The sequence below is a fragment of the Spea bombifrons genome, chromosome 4, assembly GCF_027358695.1.
Source record: "Spea bombifrons isolate aSpeBom1 chromosome 4, aSpeBom1.2.pri, whole genome shotgun sequence".
Lineage (NCBI taxonomy): Eukaryota > Metazoa > Chordata > Amphibia > Anura > Pelobatidae > Spea > Spea bombifrons.
Genome location: NC_071090.1, coordinates 8,034,706 through 8,051,895, shown reverse-complemented (window position 1 = coordinate 8,051,895; position 17,190 = coordinate 8,034,706). Strand labels below are relative to the sequence as shown.

Here is a 17,190-nt window from a genome sequence, read left to right as displayed (position 1 = left end):
TCCAAAAGTATTCTCTCCATTCCTTGGAACGCTCCTGGGTCAATTTCTTGGACGTGCCCACTCCCACCCATTACCCTCCCACTCGCTACACACTCAAGGCTGTGTGGGGCTGGTTTGCCCTGTGCCTATGGGCAGCTACCCCCTCAGGAACCCCTCTCCCAGTCGAGGGACAGCTCTAGGTAGCCTACAATGGGAAATTCCTCAATGGGAAATTCCACTCAAGGCTGTGTGGGGCTGATTTGCCCTGTGCCTATGGGCAGCTACCCCCTCAGGAACCCCTCTCCTAGTAGAGGGAGAGCTCTAGGTAGCCTACAATGGGAAATTCCTTGGCCCGATCATCTCCGCATCTCAGCTCTTCGTCGGTATGTCAATATGAAGCCATAAGTATTTCCTGCCAAAGGAAGATGTCTTTGTGTCACACGTCGTCTGGTTAGGATTGGGACAGCTGTCACCTGTTGTGTTATTATGGCATTACGTCAAATTTCTTTAGTACAGTCATTTTCTTTAACATCCCACGGCTGCAACACCATTTGATTCATTCTCCACTGCCAGAAGATGGCATAATGACATAAATTAGGTGAATATGATTTTTCTGCAGTGGACCTTAATAACATTTCCTTTGCTTTTATAGTTTGTTTTCGTGGAATGAGGTTATTTTGTTTTCTCTTATCGATTTTTTTTTTTTGGTTTAGCTCTTCTCACCCCCTCCGCGCCCGCTGACAAATGCGCACGCACGTATACCGGCACTCTGAAAGCTCTTTAATCCAAATTCCACCACCTTAGGGACCGTATCCGCTCTCCACCTGTCTAGACAGATAAAGCAGAGGTACGGAATCTAATAGGAAGTAATGACAGGTATTTTGTTTGCTATTATGCTCTGTCAGATGTTTCGTAGCCACTGGTGAAAACAGCCGTGTAGTGCCTTATGTGTTAAATGCCAACTGTACGGGGAGGAAAAACACAAGAATGAAAATGTTTGTTCACGTATGTTTCCATGACATACAGTTACTCGGAACTAGAACGGCACTCTAGACATCTTGTTGAGTTGACCTGATGTAAACCATTCAACGAGGAACCAACAAAAATCCACTTAGGCTGATGCTTATGTTTTACTGTGGTCCCCGACCTTTACATTCTTGAAAAATAGGCAATATAAAAAAAATACCGTGGAACAGAGACGCTTTCCTGTTATTATGTGTTATCTTTTATGGTTCTTTGAAATAAAGGATTTAAAAAGATTGATATCTAAAAAAAAAAAAGTTTCATTTTTTTCTTAACGATCTCAGCCTTGCCCTAATGTGACCTTCGTTTTGAGCACCAGTACTCTGCTCCCCTTTCTATAGCAAAGTTAAATGTTTTATTATAGTGTAATAAAAAAAGATTTAATCATAAAGGCTGGATTCTAAATTAAAGTTCCTCTACGCCCAACACAAAAGTGTGAGCAGCCCTGGTGAGCAGGGGAGGGCTGGCAGCCTAAGGCCTGGGGGACAAGTCAAGTGAAGTGGCTCCGCCCCCTCGCACTCACCTTTCACCCCTCACGCTGCTCCCATCACTATGCAGCCATCAGACTGCTGGAAAACTGATCTAAACGGCCGCTGGGTGATGATGCCGCCGGCCGAAGCTACTTTAACCTTTTTTTTATTTATTTAATATGCCGGATCGGCTTGCCATATTAAAAATAAATAAATAAAGTATTAAAGTAGCACCCAGCGGCCGTTTAGATCAGTTTTCCAGCAATCTGATGGCCGCAAAGTGATGGGAGCAGCGTGAGGGGTGAAAGGTGAGTGCGAGGGGGCGGAGCTTTCACCCCTCACGCTGCCCCCATCACTTGGCGGCCATCGCATACGGCCGCTGGGTGCTGATGCCACCGGCCGGCGCTGCTTTAATACTATTTTTTTTTTCATTTAATAGCCGATCCGGCTTGCCATATTAAGTTTTAAAAAAAAGTATTAAAGTAGCGCCGGCCGGCGGCATCAGCACCCAGCGGCCGTTTAGATTAGATTTCGGGTGGCCCGGGGGGGCAATTGCCGCCCAGCCCGCCCCTGCTAGTGAGGGCAGAAGTCAGATGGTCCATGTCACTCACTACTGTTCAAGATGTAGGAGAACTGTAAAATCTCTACTTCCGGAACAAGCTTTGGGAAGAAGATGGCTAAAACCTTGAACAGCCTTTCAAATTAATTCATACAGTGTATATTTGACCCCTGGGGCAAAAAGCGTCAGTTCTACCCTTTTTGCCGCCTCATTTTTCATTAATTTGGCCCAGATTTGGATTTCAAATCTAACTTCTTTATTAAGAATGGGTTTTAGGAATTATTCTTTAGATGTTGCCCTATTATTATAATATTTATTTTTTTGTTTGTATTAAAAGTTAGTGGATGTTGGTGCCTTAGTTTAATACTGTAGGAGGGACACCCTTTTTGACCTGGTTAAACCGATTATACATAGATGCTTCTATATATAAAAATAGGGAGATAATGAGTGAAAAAAAGATGACTCACCAATAAATCAAATTATGATATACGATAGGATAAAATTGTGACTACTGCTCCTTTGAAGATGATGTTCAGCCATTTCTTGGCCGAGTGAGAATTTAAATAATTTTATACGCAAAAATCATAAACATCATTTAAATCACTCTCGTTGTTCATTCGCCGTGATTGTGGATGAATGCAGTACCCTTGTTCTATTATGTCTGTTTTGTAGCAATTGCCTACAAGATACGTTCCAGCGTTCCATGCGCGTGATACACGCTCCTTATAAGAACTCAAAGAAGGCATCAAAGGACAGTTTGTATAAATACAGTCTTGTGTTGCTGACGGAATACAAAAGGGCTTTGTTTTTGTTTCAAATAAATGCCAAGTCTTATGATTGTAAATTCATCTTGTCAGGCACATTTACAGAATAAGTGCTTTTTAGTCTAACAAGGACTGTGTTGCAGGGGCATGGAACGCCCTATGTTTTAGGGTTCCCACCATGATTATTTCCCCCCACATTTTATTCTATCAGTCTTGGTTTTCTAAATGAAATCACAGATGGTGGGGTATTCTGGCCTAGGCTGGTGGCAGGTTGGTGGGGTAGCTCTTGCCTTGATTTACCAGGGGCAGGTTGCTCTTTTGGGCATCCTGGCTCCCTGGTGGGCACAACGGGCCAGGAAGGGGAGATGAGATCGGGAAAGGGCATCATTCTCAGAGATGCCTCCGGTCACACGAGTGATATTCATTTAGCTTCATTGCTCCATTGATGTACAATTCATGAAAGATGGCACCTAATGGTACCCCTGGCTATAAAAACTCTGAACTGCTGCATTTCTACACGATTCTGTAGGCAGACAAGGAGCACTCGGACTAGAAAAGAAAACATTTATGCTGAAAATATTAGGTAACTTAAAAAAGAAAAAAGATTTTTGGAAAAACAGGCTCCTGTTAAGGTCATGGATTTATTTTTTTGACTCTTAAATGTATAATAATGTTTCTGGCTTTACAAATTGCTACTATAGTGGAAAACAAATCCATTCATTGAAAGTCACAGAAATGTGTTTTTAACTGTTAAAAAAAATGTTACCTTTCATCTAGACAGCTGCCAACTACGCTCTTTTATCGCACTCACCCACTCGATCCTCTACCCTGCACTTAGGATGTATTTGTAGCATATATATATATATATATACTTGCTCAAAAATCAATTTGCAGCTTTTGACCTCTAAAGGACAGCTTTAGATGTATGATATGGTCGCACGAAAATGCGGCTTGATTAGCAGATTATTTTGAAGTTGAATAATCCTAATGGCTGTAGATTGTCATTTTGAATTACTGTTGGATATGGAATTCGGACACTGCCTAGTATACAAAAATACTGCAAAAACGTACATGCTGCGGGTTTCCAAGAAAGGTATAAAAGTACCTGTTTCGAGAAACGTAGTATTTGACAGCAGATAAGAACCAGTTGGCCCATCTAGTCTAGCCATTTAAAGACCTTAATCAGGCCTTGGTCTTGTCTTAGGTTCGGGAGCCATATGCATGTTAACATTCCCTCAATGCAGAAGCATCTACAACTGCGCTGGAAAGCTGTTCCACCACCCTAGACCGAATGGTTCTGTTGTGAAATTCTACGTATATAATATGGTTTAGTAAATTTTAGATACCCAGCTTACGTAACAAGTGCTGTATTTCTTACCACATCCTGGCCATTATCCCTTTAAACCACCCGTCAGCCCGGCACTCTGATCCTCTTTTGTGAAGTTATCAAAAGTGCAGGTCTCGTTCTAAGATAATGGAGATTGATATGATGAGCCGGAAATAATCTAGGTGAATGCACAGTAATGTGTCAATCCACAACCTCAACAAAAAATGAGATAAAAGCATATTATATAGTTATGGTAGTAATGTCTGTAAGATTCTGTTAGACCTCCATTTATTCGTTAAGGAGGGTGACCACCCGTGGACCTATTGTATCTTAAGATACACTGGTGACTTAATTCTATTAGCATTATGGAAAAACCGATTTAAAGCTTAGCCTTTCAGTAGAAGCTCCAAAAAGTTGAAGAATGTCAAAAGTAGATGTCCAACAATGAAACAGATTAATGAGTGGGTCAGTTGTGTCTTGGGTTGAAATGGTTGGCTCACCACTCGTTTTCCTCATTCCTTCACTGTATAAGATCACCTTCTGTGGTCCCTCAACTGCAGCATTCATAAACTGAGTTATATTGTGTGTAGGATAGACCTGGGCAGACCTCCTGTGAATGTAAAGAAGGATACGTGTACGAAACACACTATGTCCCTGGCTTTGATGGCTCCATGGGGTCCCAATCTTGCCAGCTTAAGTAGATCCTGTACTTATATATCATCAAATATCAAAAAGCTTTAAGAAGGAGAAAAGCACAGAACAGACCCCATATCTGTAACCTCTGATCGCTCGTCTGTTTAATAGTAACATTCACAGCTAGAAATATCGCAAGCCCTCCCAAATACTCAGTAGGTACTGAGATTTTATGTTACATGTGTCGTGTACGTTTCATCCCATATTATAGATCTATAAATAATTCCGCATTTCAGGCTAGCATGACTCCTATCTCAACAAACCTTCTAAATGTAATTGGCGCTATGTCTTTGTTTTTGTCTCATTGCAGGATGGAATGGGGAACCTGAGAATCACAGAAAAGGGTTTAAGGCTGGAGGGAGATTCTGAGTTCTTAAAACCTCTGTATGCCAAAGAAATCCGCTCCAGGCCGGTAAGTGTTTTCCGAGAATATCTCGGAATATTGTATCGGGTATCAAGTGTATTTTAAATCACATATAAATACATACATGAGTGAATAACAATGACACCCCACTATAATACAGATGCCTTGCCCTGTACATACAATAGCTTTACCAGCAATTGAGTGGTAAATACTGTGTTTTTATAAAGGCGCGCGTTCAATTCACCAGTAAGAATAAAAAAAGAAATGTCTCTTGCTGTAGAAAAACACCATCCATTGATACAGTGTCGTAAATTATTATACCCTGCTGGTGTTATCAGCAGGGACGCCAGATTTGTCCTTGGGGATTAAAAGTCAATCTTGCTTTTTAGAACAACATTTGAATTTGCAAACTCCGAAGGATTAGTTTTCCCTACTCTGCATGATGATAAGCATTTTTTTTTACGGGGCAATTTCATCGTTCACTCCTTGGTCATATTTAATAAAGATCAAATCCGACAACAGGTAGAAGTAGCCATGCTCACAAAGATCTTAAATGCTAAAGCTCTGCTAAGTTTGGTTATTCACCTTGGCCATAATTTACTGAATGCGTATGAAGCCCACATGTATTGTAGTTAGAATTCACGCGACTCACCCATTTTATTAGGACCAGCTTTGTCCAATAACCTTCTAATCACTAAGGTCTGACTTTGCAATCAAGCAAGGAAGTGTGCCGTAACGCCTTGGGCATTGCCAGGGTCACCGCCATTGACATGCTGAGAATGTTTGAAGACCCAACTTCAGCTGTAAAGTTGAATCAATGGTAACATTAAAGGAAAAAAAAAGGAGCAGGCTGCCCGGGTCTGACCTTTGCGTCCCCCTAATGTAGATGGAGTACAAGTGAGACTATGGGGAGAAAAGGAAGGGATCCTGTGATGTAGGGGTATGTCAGTGATGGACAGGGGAGAACATTCTGAAGGCTGGGAACTCTGCTACCTCAATATCTGAAAGTACATTGTTATTGAAAAGCTTTGACCCTCGAAGACCCATAAGCACCCAGATGGAAATCAGGCTACAACTAAGCTCACATGAAAGACGTGTTCTACGATATTACATTTTTCTTTCACACTTCTTTAACTTCAGGTTATTGCTACAGAAGCAGGCCCTCAACTTCAAAGGGAAAGATAGAGCTTCTCAACCAATATACCACCCTCATCCACTACACCATACCAAACCTTATTAAAGAATGGATACCTGTAGTGGCCCTTTGTATGTTTGCTGCATCAATGAATGCAATAACTCAATATATGTGAGCAATCTGCTGGTTAACCCTGTGTGTTCCGATGGGTCTGCATCAGCTTGCTGCGGGGTGGCAGTAAGCGTATGCCATGGATCACTCCATGTATGAACAGTTTTTACAGCTTTCTTGCTGGCAGGTTAATGATAAAGATTTACACAGACAGAGTAGGTCACCGGGATCACCATCTGTGGCCGTGCCACCGCGTCTCTGACTGATATACGCTTCTCGGCTGCACAGACATCTGCTCTCTGCCGGGAGTCAGAGAAACAAAGTGTGTCCTATCTACAGGAAGCCTTGTTTTCAGAGTTCTTGGGAACTTTGGCAAACCATCATGTTCATTTATTTTATTTTTTTACCATCTCCTGTACCCGAAAAGTACCTAAAATTGCTATTTTCCAGTGATTCCATATTGCGTCAATATTTTTGAAAGGGGATCATCTTGTTGCTGTACTTGTCAGAGAGCCTGATGCTATATTTTAGTTATAGATATATGGATACACCTGTGTTAATTAATAAATGCTCTAAGAAAAATCTGCATGTGTGTGTGTGTGTGTGTGTGTGTGTGTGTGTGTGTGTGTGTGTGTGTGTGTGTGTGTGTGTGTGTGTGTGTGTGCATACGTGACTCAGACTGGCCATGGGGCAAACCTGGCAGGCTGGTGTCTGATATCACTGCTCACTTATCTTTACTGACACTCGTGTAGTAGATTTGGTCCTTCAGTGTGTGTCTGCCAGCTGGATACACATGGTTGCATGCTGCAAGAGTATGAGAGTGTTGCGTGTGGACACGTGTATCAAGCAGATGGCTGTTATGTCATTTATAGGCCTCTGGCCATAAGGTGCCAAATCCGATTTAAATCCCCAGTCTGGCCCTGCCTTCATCCTTTCAAATATTTCTTCAGAAACTACACCGATCAGCCATAACATTCTGACCACTGACAGGTGAAGTGAATAACACTGATAATCTTATTATCATGGCGTCTGTCAGCTGGTGGGATACATTTGTCCTCAAAGTTGATGTGTTAGAAGGAGGAAAAATGGGCAAGCGTAAGTATCTGAGCTTCTTTGACCAAATTGTCCAAAACTGCAGCTCTTGCGGTGTATTCCTGTCTGTAGTGGTCAGTACCTATAAAAAGCAGCCCAAGGAAGGAAAAGCGTTGAGCTGGTGACAGGGTCATGGGCGGCCAATGCTCATTGATGCACATGAAAGGCGAAGGCTGGCCCATGTGGTGAAATTCAACAGATGAGCTCTAATTGTTGAAAAAGTTAATGCTGGTTCTGATAGAAAGATGTCAGAACACACAGTGCATCGCAGTTTGTTGCGAATGGGGCTGTGTAGCCGCAGACCAGTCAGGGGGTCCATGCTGATGCCTGTCCACTGCTGAAAGCACCTACAATGGGCATGTGAGCAAGAGAACTGGACCACGGAACAATGGAAGAAGGTGGATGGCAAGGTGCGTCGATTGTGGGGAACACATGGCACCAGGATGCAGGATGCTTCGGGCAATGTTCTGCTGGGAAACCTTGGGTCCTGCCATTCATCTGGATGTTACTTTGACATGTACCACCTACCTGACCATTGTTGCAGACCATGTATACCTTTTCATAGACACTGTATTCCCTGATGGCTTTGGCCTCTTTCAACAGGATAATGTGCTCTGCCGCAAAGCACAAATGGTTCAGGAATGGTTTGCGGAAAACAACAACAAGTTCTAGGTATTGACTTGGCCTCCAAATTCCCAGACCTCAATCCAATCGAGCATCTGTGGGATGTGCTGGACAAACAAGTCGGATGCATGGAGGCCCCACCTCGGAACTTATAGATCTTAAAGGATCTACTTCTAACGTTTTGGTGCCGGATACCACCGCACACCTTCAGAGGTCTATTGGAGTCCATGCCTCGACGGGTCAGGCTCCAATGAGGGCTCCTGGCTTCCGTTAAAGTGTACTCACTATGCATCTGACTGTACCCCGAAATAAGTCAATCTAAGGAAGTTTGTGATACCTTTTAGTGCACTAACTTTCATACTACATCGTGTAAAAAAGACTACATTGGTAGAAAGAACTTTAGAAGTTTAAAGAGATTATGTGAGGTTTACCTTTTCAACCCTGGTCTACTAAATGCTCCAGTAAAAGTATTTTCTCTGCGGCCAGTCATAAAATATCTATCCATTTTCTGTTTTGAACTGCAGAGACATGAAACTTCTTCAGCATATAAGAGGCATACATTTCTGTTCCAGTTTGAACACCATTGATTTCAGTACTCCACCTGCGATTTGCTTGGATCGTACCCAAGCTCTCAACAGCCTATAAAACCCTGCAGTCTTACATCTCATCCTTGAATAAACTCACTCCTGCCTCTGACAGCCTCAGATCTCTCGTATAACCCTCTATTTGCAATACAAATGATTGCTTTATTTTCATATGCTGCTTTTTCCATTGGCACACCAGAATACTCGTCCCTCCTGAGAAAGTTATGATCAGCTGAATAAAGTTTTAGATTTTTACTTTGTAAGTCTACAGCCTGCTAATGCCGTAGAGTTATTTTTCTTATCTCTATTTACCTGTAAAATCACATGAAATACCTGGTTATTTTTCAGTGCCGCTAATTATCCCGTGGCAAAAGAAAAAAAAACGCTATTCACCAACAAACTTTGGGATCAACTCACTCAAGGGAGCACTTGGTAGAGAGTGATAGTTTCTACTCCCTGACTTCATTATAGATTATGAGTCCAACCCCCAGTGAGCTTCTGCTGCAGGAATAACTCGTCTGGCCCCGTAAAATGTAAAGTTTCCTTATGTATATCTGATTTTCTCAGGGCTTTGACTTCCGAATTTTATCTGCTCCCTTTGACACTTTTTTTAACGACGCCTCCATTTTCCTTTCACTGATCCCCTGCTCCTCATAGTACCTGATGTTCAGAGGAACATAACATGCTTTTTGTGGAAATTCCACCTGTTTATTTTTTTGGCGTAGGTCACAAGTCTATGGCTTACCTAGAATTGAACAGAAACAAGTTCACAAGCTCTGAACCCTTTGCATTTACTCTTCATGTCACTTTTGATTTTAAAATATAAAAAAGGAAACCAAGAAAAATCTATTGAGTCTGTTTCCAATCTCTGCTTCAAAAGGGGGGGGCATGCTGTGCTGACCCCAATATACAAAATGACATTTCACCCTATATCACCATCCTACTCATCCTTAAATCCATTCACATTTCCCTCTTTATCATGTCTAGGTGAATGAAAATGTAATGTTTGAAAATTTATATTGTGTATCATTTGTCTAGTGTAGAAGATTTACTTATTGCCGTTCTTTCCTGTCCTGACCGACTACTAGGTCCAAAAATATAACCTCCGAATGGTTTCGTTGTATGTTTTGTCATATACAGGATTCAAAGGCCTTCATGTAAGAGTATTTGTTAACTTTGGATTATATGAACTGCATAAAATTACCTCAAGGCACTTACATGATTAAACTGTGAGTCATTTTAAATGTTCCAGATTAAATCTGCTGGTTCTAACCTGTCCTCTTCCCTTTGTTCTTCTCCATACAGGGAAGTCCGTTATACCTCCAGTCAGATCGAAATGTGACCCTAAACATTCTCAATGGGGACATGAAGGCCGTCACTCAATTAGTGGCAGGTAGGAAGAACTGGTTTCAGACTGTTTTAGGCTCGAGCTATCAACAAAAAGTGTGAGATTTGTCATTTGTGAATGAATTAACTACCGTATTTGCTCGATTATAAGACGACCCTGATTATAAGACGACCCCCCAAAATCTGAATATTAACTTAGGAAAAAAAGAAAAAGCCTGAATATAAGACGACCCTAAAGGAAAAAAGTTTTACCAGTAAATGTTAATTCATGTAAACTATTTTTTTTAATAAAAGCTATGATTGAGAAAAATATTTTTTTTGTTTTTATTTCCTTGTATTTTCCAACCTGCCCCCAGTTACGCACATCTGCCCCCAGGCTTGCCACACCAATATGGCACTGTGGCCCATGATATGCCTTTTAACCCTCTATATGCCACTGTGCCCCATGGTATGCCTTTTGACCCCCTATGTGCCACTCTGCCTCCAGAAATGCCTTATACCCCTATATCCCATTCTGGCATTTAGGGGGTTAAAATGCATATTATGGGGCAGAGTGGCATATAGGGAGGTATAAGGCATTCCAGGAGGCAGAGTGGCATTAAGGGAGTTAAAAGGCATTATATAGAGCACTCTGCCTCCAGAAATGCCTTATACCCCTATATGCCACTCTGGCATTTAGGGGGTTAAAAGGCATATTATGGGGCAGAGTGGCATATAGGGAGGTATAAGGCATTTCAGGAGGCAGAGTGCTCTATTAAATGCCCCCTTAACGCCACTCTGCCTCCTGAAATGCCTTATACCTCCCTATATGCCACTCTGCCCCATAATATGCCTTTTAACCCCCTAAGTTCCAGAGTGGCATATAGGGGTGTAAGGCATTCCAGAAATGCCCTACACACACACACACACACACACACACACACACACACTTACTTACTTACCGGTGCTTCCAATTTCCTGCTGTATTGCCGGGGCAGCGGGTTGACGTCTCATTCCGCGGCAGCCGGGAGGAGGTGGAGTTGGCAGCGGGGGTTTGTATGCGTCCGTCGCAAATACCTTCCCCGGCTGTCAGCGATCAGGAACTCTGGAACTCTGATCTCTGACAGTCGGGGAAGGTATTTGCGACGGACGCATACAAACCCCCGCTGCCAACTTCACCTCCGGAAGCACCGGTAAGTGCGTGCGTGCGGGGGGCGACGATAGGAGGATCCAGGTCCCCTGCAGCGGTGCGGGGGATCTGGATCTTAGTCTCCTAATCAGACCTCTATTTGAGGTCTGATTAGAAGACGACCCCGATTATAAGACGAGGGGTATTTTTCAGAGCATTTGCTCTGAAAAAAACCTCGTCTTATAATCGAGCAAATACGGTATTTTGTAATAGAGTTACATTCCCTCACTCCGGGACCTTCAAGCTTCATTCCCTCGCTCCCCCTTAATCGATTCGAGCACTTCTATATCAAAGACAGCCTGAGAATTTTGAGTTTTGATATTCCCAACCAATCACGCTGTTTCCAATTCCCTATTCCTTACTTAATTCATGCTGATTTTTCACTATTTGGTTCAAGATTGAAGTTCCCTTTCTAGATCTTTGCCAGCTCATCATTCTTGAATCCATTGTTAACCGGTGACGACTCATCACTATGGGGTCTAATTCTCTAATACCTTCTACCTCCATGCTGACTCCATGCTGACTCTCCATTCTCAAATTATAGTTCTTGTTTCCTTCCTAACTACATGCTGGCTCTTCTTACACTCTAACTCCATGCTGACTTTTCACTCTTGGGTTCCAATCCCCCGTTCCCTTTTAATCCAATGCCAGCTCACCACTCTTATAACACTCCGTTTCTTTATTTCCTTTTAAATGAATCCTTATTGCTGTTCTCGTGCTTAATAGATATGCAATTACCTGTCATATTTAGAGGAAAATTACTCCACAAGCAAGGATATTACTCCCATACAAAGTCTTAATGTCCTGTTGGGACTCAGTTATTAGCGTTGTCATACCCACACTCTTTTATGGGTTCATACATTGATTTGTTTGCAATTGTCCGGTTTAATGAAAAGACCCATCATTACGCCCATAGCCCAAAGGGATTAATATCTAGTCTAATGTTTATCAGGAAGTTATCTGATATCTGGAAATTATTACGTGGGTTGTACATTATCTTTATGACAATTATGTATGTGTGTTTTTTGAAATAATGCAGGCTTGCAAATGGACAGCAGGAGTAAACATCATGATATAGGTTGATAGATATATAAACAGATCAACGGTTATTACCAGGCGGTACCATTAGTGCCAACTTCGAACCATGAAGCCTTAGCGGTCCCAGTCTCACAGGGGTCCCTGTAATGCAATATGTATGCATATTAACAGTTGATATATATATCCATATAGCATTAGTTATTGGTTTAGTTTTGAGTTGGCAGACTAAATCTATTTGACTGTGACACTGAAGCTGACACTCTTTTTGACGCTACAGATCCCTACGTTCTAATGGCTGCTGTTATCACATTTCCATACAGGATCAGAAGCTATAGAAGCATATGGGAAACGTTTGGAGGTGAAGTCCAATAAAGGAAAGTTGCTGTTTTCTGCAGATGACAACGAGGTGGTCGTTGGAGCAGATAGATTGCGGGTTGTAGGTAAAGTACCCTCACTGCGTATATTGTGTGGACTCATTGAGAGTGTAGAAGTGTGAGTTAAAACAATATATATGTGCTGGAAACTATCTACTATTTGTGTTTTTATTATTTCATGTTCCATTAGAAATAGATATATTCACGTTCACGTTTCTCTAGACCAATGGCGTAGACAGGGCATTTTAGGCAAATGTAACCCTTGTAGAATCCTACAATGTAAATTCTGGTGTCCAAACTCCCTTTAAGAGTTCGCTAACCTTTACAAATCTAGCCCCTGACATTGTATTGTAATCAATAGAAAACATTCCCATATTTCAGAATCTTTTAGATTTCCTTTCTGTATCTTCTGTAGTAAAAAAAAAAAAACTGTATAGAGTGTGCCGGTGTAATTGAATCCTTTGAAATGATGTCACTGCTGATAAAATGACAATTTAATAATGAAATTCTTACTTCAATCTTATCAGTCAAAAATACCTGTCTGCTTGAAAAATGATTTCACAAAATAACCAGCTGGCAACACATTAGAGATTTTACAAGCAGGAAAAATCTCATAATGATAAAATACTCGTTGGTCGTTCGTAGAAAGGCTTCCATCACCCTCATTAACTTATAAAACATATTGCAGAAAAAAAGGTCCCTCTAGGTGTCATATACGGATTCCAGACATAAGATACACTAATGCTCAAAATACATTGTATCCCTTACTGATACCGATGGGAATTTGTCATAAAATCTGTTACTGACCCAGTTCATAGTGACATATTTTAGAACGTTATATCTACCAGGAAGAGCCCCTCTAGAATCCTTCTGTGCCAACCACAGAACCGAAGACACTGTTAACTTGGTAGACAAGTTGAGAATAACGTAGACGTTTTGCTAACACACGTTATAGTTGGAAAAGTTTTTCTTAACCATTACTACTATTCGATTCTTAGACAGGGAAAGCTTTCCACCGGGCAAAAGCCAACGTTTTGGGCCAAACCTGGGCAAAGGTTGGACATTAAGAACACAAGAATGCACTCCAAGCGTGCCATAGTGATGTATTCTCTTAGAATTTAGAGGGTAGATAACAGCTGTATCTAGAGAGATGGCCCTCAAGACGTGGGATCACTGTGGTATGGTGAAAATGCATATGGATTGAGAGAGTGACAAGCATAGGAGGTTCAGATCACAGGAATTTAGAATGTGTCTTTTATATACAGTATAAAAAAAAGTATAACACTTGTGGATGAGTTGTCTAGTCTTCTAGAAGAGATAGTAGATGATAACTCAATGTAAACATTCAAGAATAATTAGGGTAGAAAAAATGGATATAGCTGAGAAAATGTATCATACAAATAAAGAATCCGACGGCAGATAAGATCCATCTAGTCCACCCATTTTTCCTGATGTAGAGACTTCAATCAGTCCTTGATCTGGTCCTATAGTCAGGATAGCTTTATGCCTGTCCTGTGCATTGCCTCACGGTATTGGCCTCTACCACTTCTGATGGGAGTACCAGTAAAATAGAACTTCTTTACATTACATCTAAGCCTCTGACCCTCTAGTTTTAGATTATGACCTCTTGTTCAAACATTTCTCCTCCTTTCAACTAAGCTTGTATCCCGTGCTTTCTTTAATGCCGTTACCTATTTAAATGTTTCCATCGCATCCCCTTTCTCTATCTTCTTTCCTCCATATTAAGATCTCTTAGTCTTTTGTGATAATCATTATCCTGCAAACCACTTACCATTTTTGTAGCCCTTTTCTGAACTCTCTCCAATGTGTCAATATCCTTCTGGAAATGGGGTCCTCCGCCTTCTTTATGCTACAATATAACCCAGCACCCTGCTTTCTTTTTGTGACACTTTTGAATTGCCTGCTTACCTTTAAGTGAGCAGAAATAATTAATCCTAAATCTCTCTCTTCTGTCGTCACTGACAGGACAGCATCCCCAATGCTATATTCTGCCTTGAGATGTCCCAACTGCATTATTTTACATTTATCAACATTTAACTACGGCTGCCACACTCACAACCATTCGTCTAATTTACTTAAATCATTTGCCATCTGACTTGTTCCACCCGGAAGGTCTACCCTGTGGCAGACCTTTTTAATGATCTGCTAAGCTCTATGTCATGCTTAAAAAGAACAAACTTGTGGAGCAATAAACGTGACAGCCAGTAGAATGTCCCTGTTAATTGCCCAACATTGTAAAATTCTCGACAAACACCATCCAACATAAAACACACGTATGCATATATGAACATGTATAAATGAGTCTGCGTATGAGGGCACGAGACACGTCACTTTTTGATTCATTACCCCTGGTTACATGTACCCCCTCTACGTGTAATGTAATCATTCTCAAACCACAAAGTCAAGAACCTTCATTTAGCGAATTTTATACTAAACCAACTTTGAGTTATATATTAAAACACATTTGTAATTTTACTAAAATGATTTTTAAATACGTTTCTCAGTATGCTTTGCCCAAGTATACATTTTAAACTAAGAAACATAATATCTGTATTTGTTTATAATTTTTATTATAAATTTATTTTATTTATAATTAAATCCATTTACTTTTTTCCTCTACGTTTTTTTTTGTTGTTGTTGTTGTTTTGTCTTGTTTCATAACCGTCCCTCTAGCCGGTCATCTGTGATAAATGACTTGTATTGAACCCCACCTAATGAAAGGTCTCCTACCGACAGCCTTTAATAAGGGAAGGAGCCCGTCTACGTATTTTCTATTGTGATATTGCTGTACACGGTAGGCCAAAAGTGATTTTCTCTTCGTTAATTAGTCAGAGGTATTTTTCAGATTAATAATAAAATTGCCCTCTAGATACCACCTGATCTTAATTACCGTCATTTGTATCTAATCTGAATTCACCGGCAGTTTTTAATTAAGGCATTAGGTGAGTTTAACTTATTAGGGACAGATTAACTCGTTCTATACAATAACTTCATCCTGTATTTAATATGTGCCGTACAGTTCACTTTATGGTTTGTTTTATGGTGGCTACTTGTTTTTCTTTTCTTTTATTGCATCTTTTTGTGATATTTAATAGTTATTATAATTATTTTTTTTTACATTTTGGATATTTGTACTTAATATATCAATGCAGGGCATTTTCATATTCAAAAGTTTGCCAGAAAGATGTTCATTATAAAACTTCTATATTTTTTCAAATGATATAATTGTGTGTCGAGATGAAAGAAGGGTATTCTAGATGATAGTTTTGCTAGAACAGCTACCTTTTCATAGAAGATTACCAAAAGGCATTCTAGATATGTGTTATTGATTTGCATGCTCTTCAGACATTTCCAAGGACCCCGTGTAGTCTACAAACCACAGGCTGAAAGGCGCACTGACATTCGATTGAAGATCCATATCCGTTTTTAGCCTTCATGTATTTTTATTTTTATCACGCTGGCAGTACTCTACTCTGGTCGACTTGAGGAGCTTGTAGAACAATGGTGTCCGCTTATGCGATATTTAGAAACACACACTTTGGTCTCAATGATTTCCTGGGGTTTTTTTTAACATATTGTAAGAGTTTTTTAGGCAATTAAGGTGTTCTGTGAGTCTGGATGAGTTTTAAAGCCCCTGCAGCCTATGTAATCACACAGGACGTTTGACCTCATTGGACAGGGCTGCTGAAAACTGTATGTTGGGATTAAGTCATACCCTCAATATTCCAGTTGCCCCAAAAGGGACTGGGATGTTGGGGATGGGTGTAGAGGCGTGACCAGGGGTGTGGATAGAGGCAGGGCCAAGGCGTGGCAGTCCACCTACCTTACCCGTCCGGGTGCATTGCGATTTGTTATGGGGCCACAATTAACTGTTTAGTTTAGAACAAAGGAAATGTAGCCAATGGGGTGTTTTATGGCAACAGCAACACCTAAGCATTTAGGGTGGCTGCCCTGTTGTTTCCTTACCTCTGTCCAATGTTGGCACTGGAGGGAAATCCTCCATTTGTATCTCCCCCTACTTAAAATGACCAAAAAGGGGCTGTTTTCATTTAGGGGTGGTTATAAGTGCGGTTGGGGGTCTGGGACTTTGCTATGACTTAGGTAGCCTATTTAAGTAGTAGAGTGAGGGCATTTAGAAGATGAATAGTGTATAATACTAATAATAATACATCAACACCTTTGTGCTGTTCGTGAAAAACATTTTGTGTTGTTAAGCTACTGGCGCTGGAACAGACAAAGTGGCCATGCTAGAAAGCTTCCAGTGTGGGTTTATGGTATGGGATTAGAGTGTATGAGTGGTGGATGTAGGGAGAATGTGTGTGGCTGTTAATATTCAGCAGTGGGCTGAATCCTCAAAGATGGCCCTTGCGCTGTCCCTTTTATGGCTGTAGAACACTGTGATACACTCATACCCAACAAACATTCTAAACGCCTACACAAAATGGATACCATGGAGAAAAGAGGGACACGGGGATCTAGGTTCCATAACAAGGACCCACAAAGGAGTCCACAGATCG

The 17,190-nt window shown here is 41.1% G+C and overlaps 1 protein-coding gene across 6 annotated transcripts in view; it reads left to right on the top strand.

Moving 5' to 3' along the window:
• Positions 1-17,190, top strand: part of SGCD (sarcoglycan delta) — a 190,629-nt gene that overhangs the window by 158,315 nt on the left and 15,124 nt on the right. For all 6 annotated transcript variants that reach the window (XM_053465515.1, XM_053465517.1, XM_053465514.1 and 3 more), the window contains 3 exons: positions 5,126-5,227; positions 10,031-10,118; positions 12,599-12,718. In XM_053465515.1, coding sequence (XP_053321490.1) covers positions 5,126-5,227; positions 10,031-10,118; positions 12,599-12,718 — 310 coding nt within the window. The remainder of the gene's footprint in view (positions 1-5,125; positions 5,228-10,030; positions 10,119-12,598; positions 12,719-17,190) is intronic.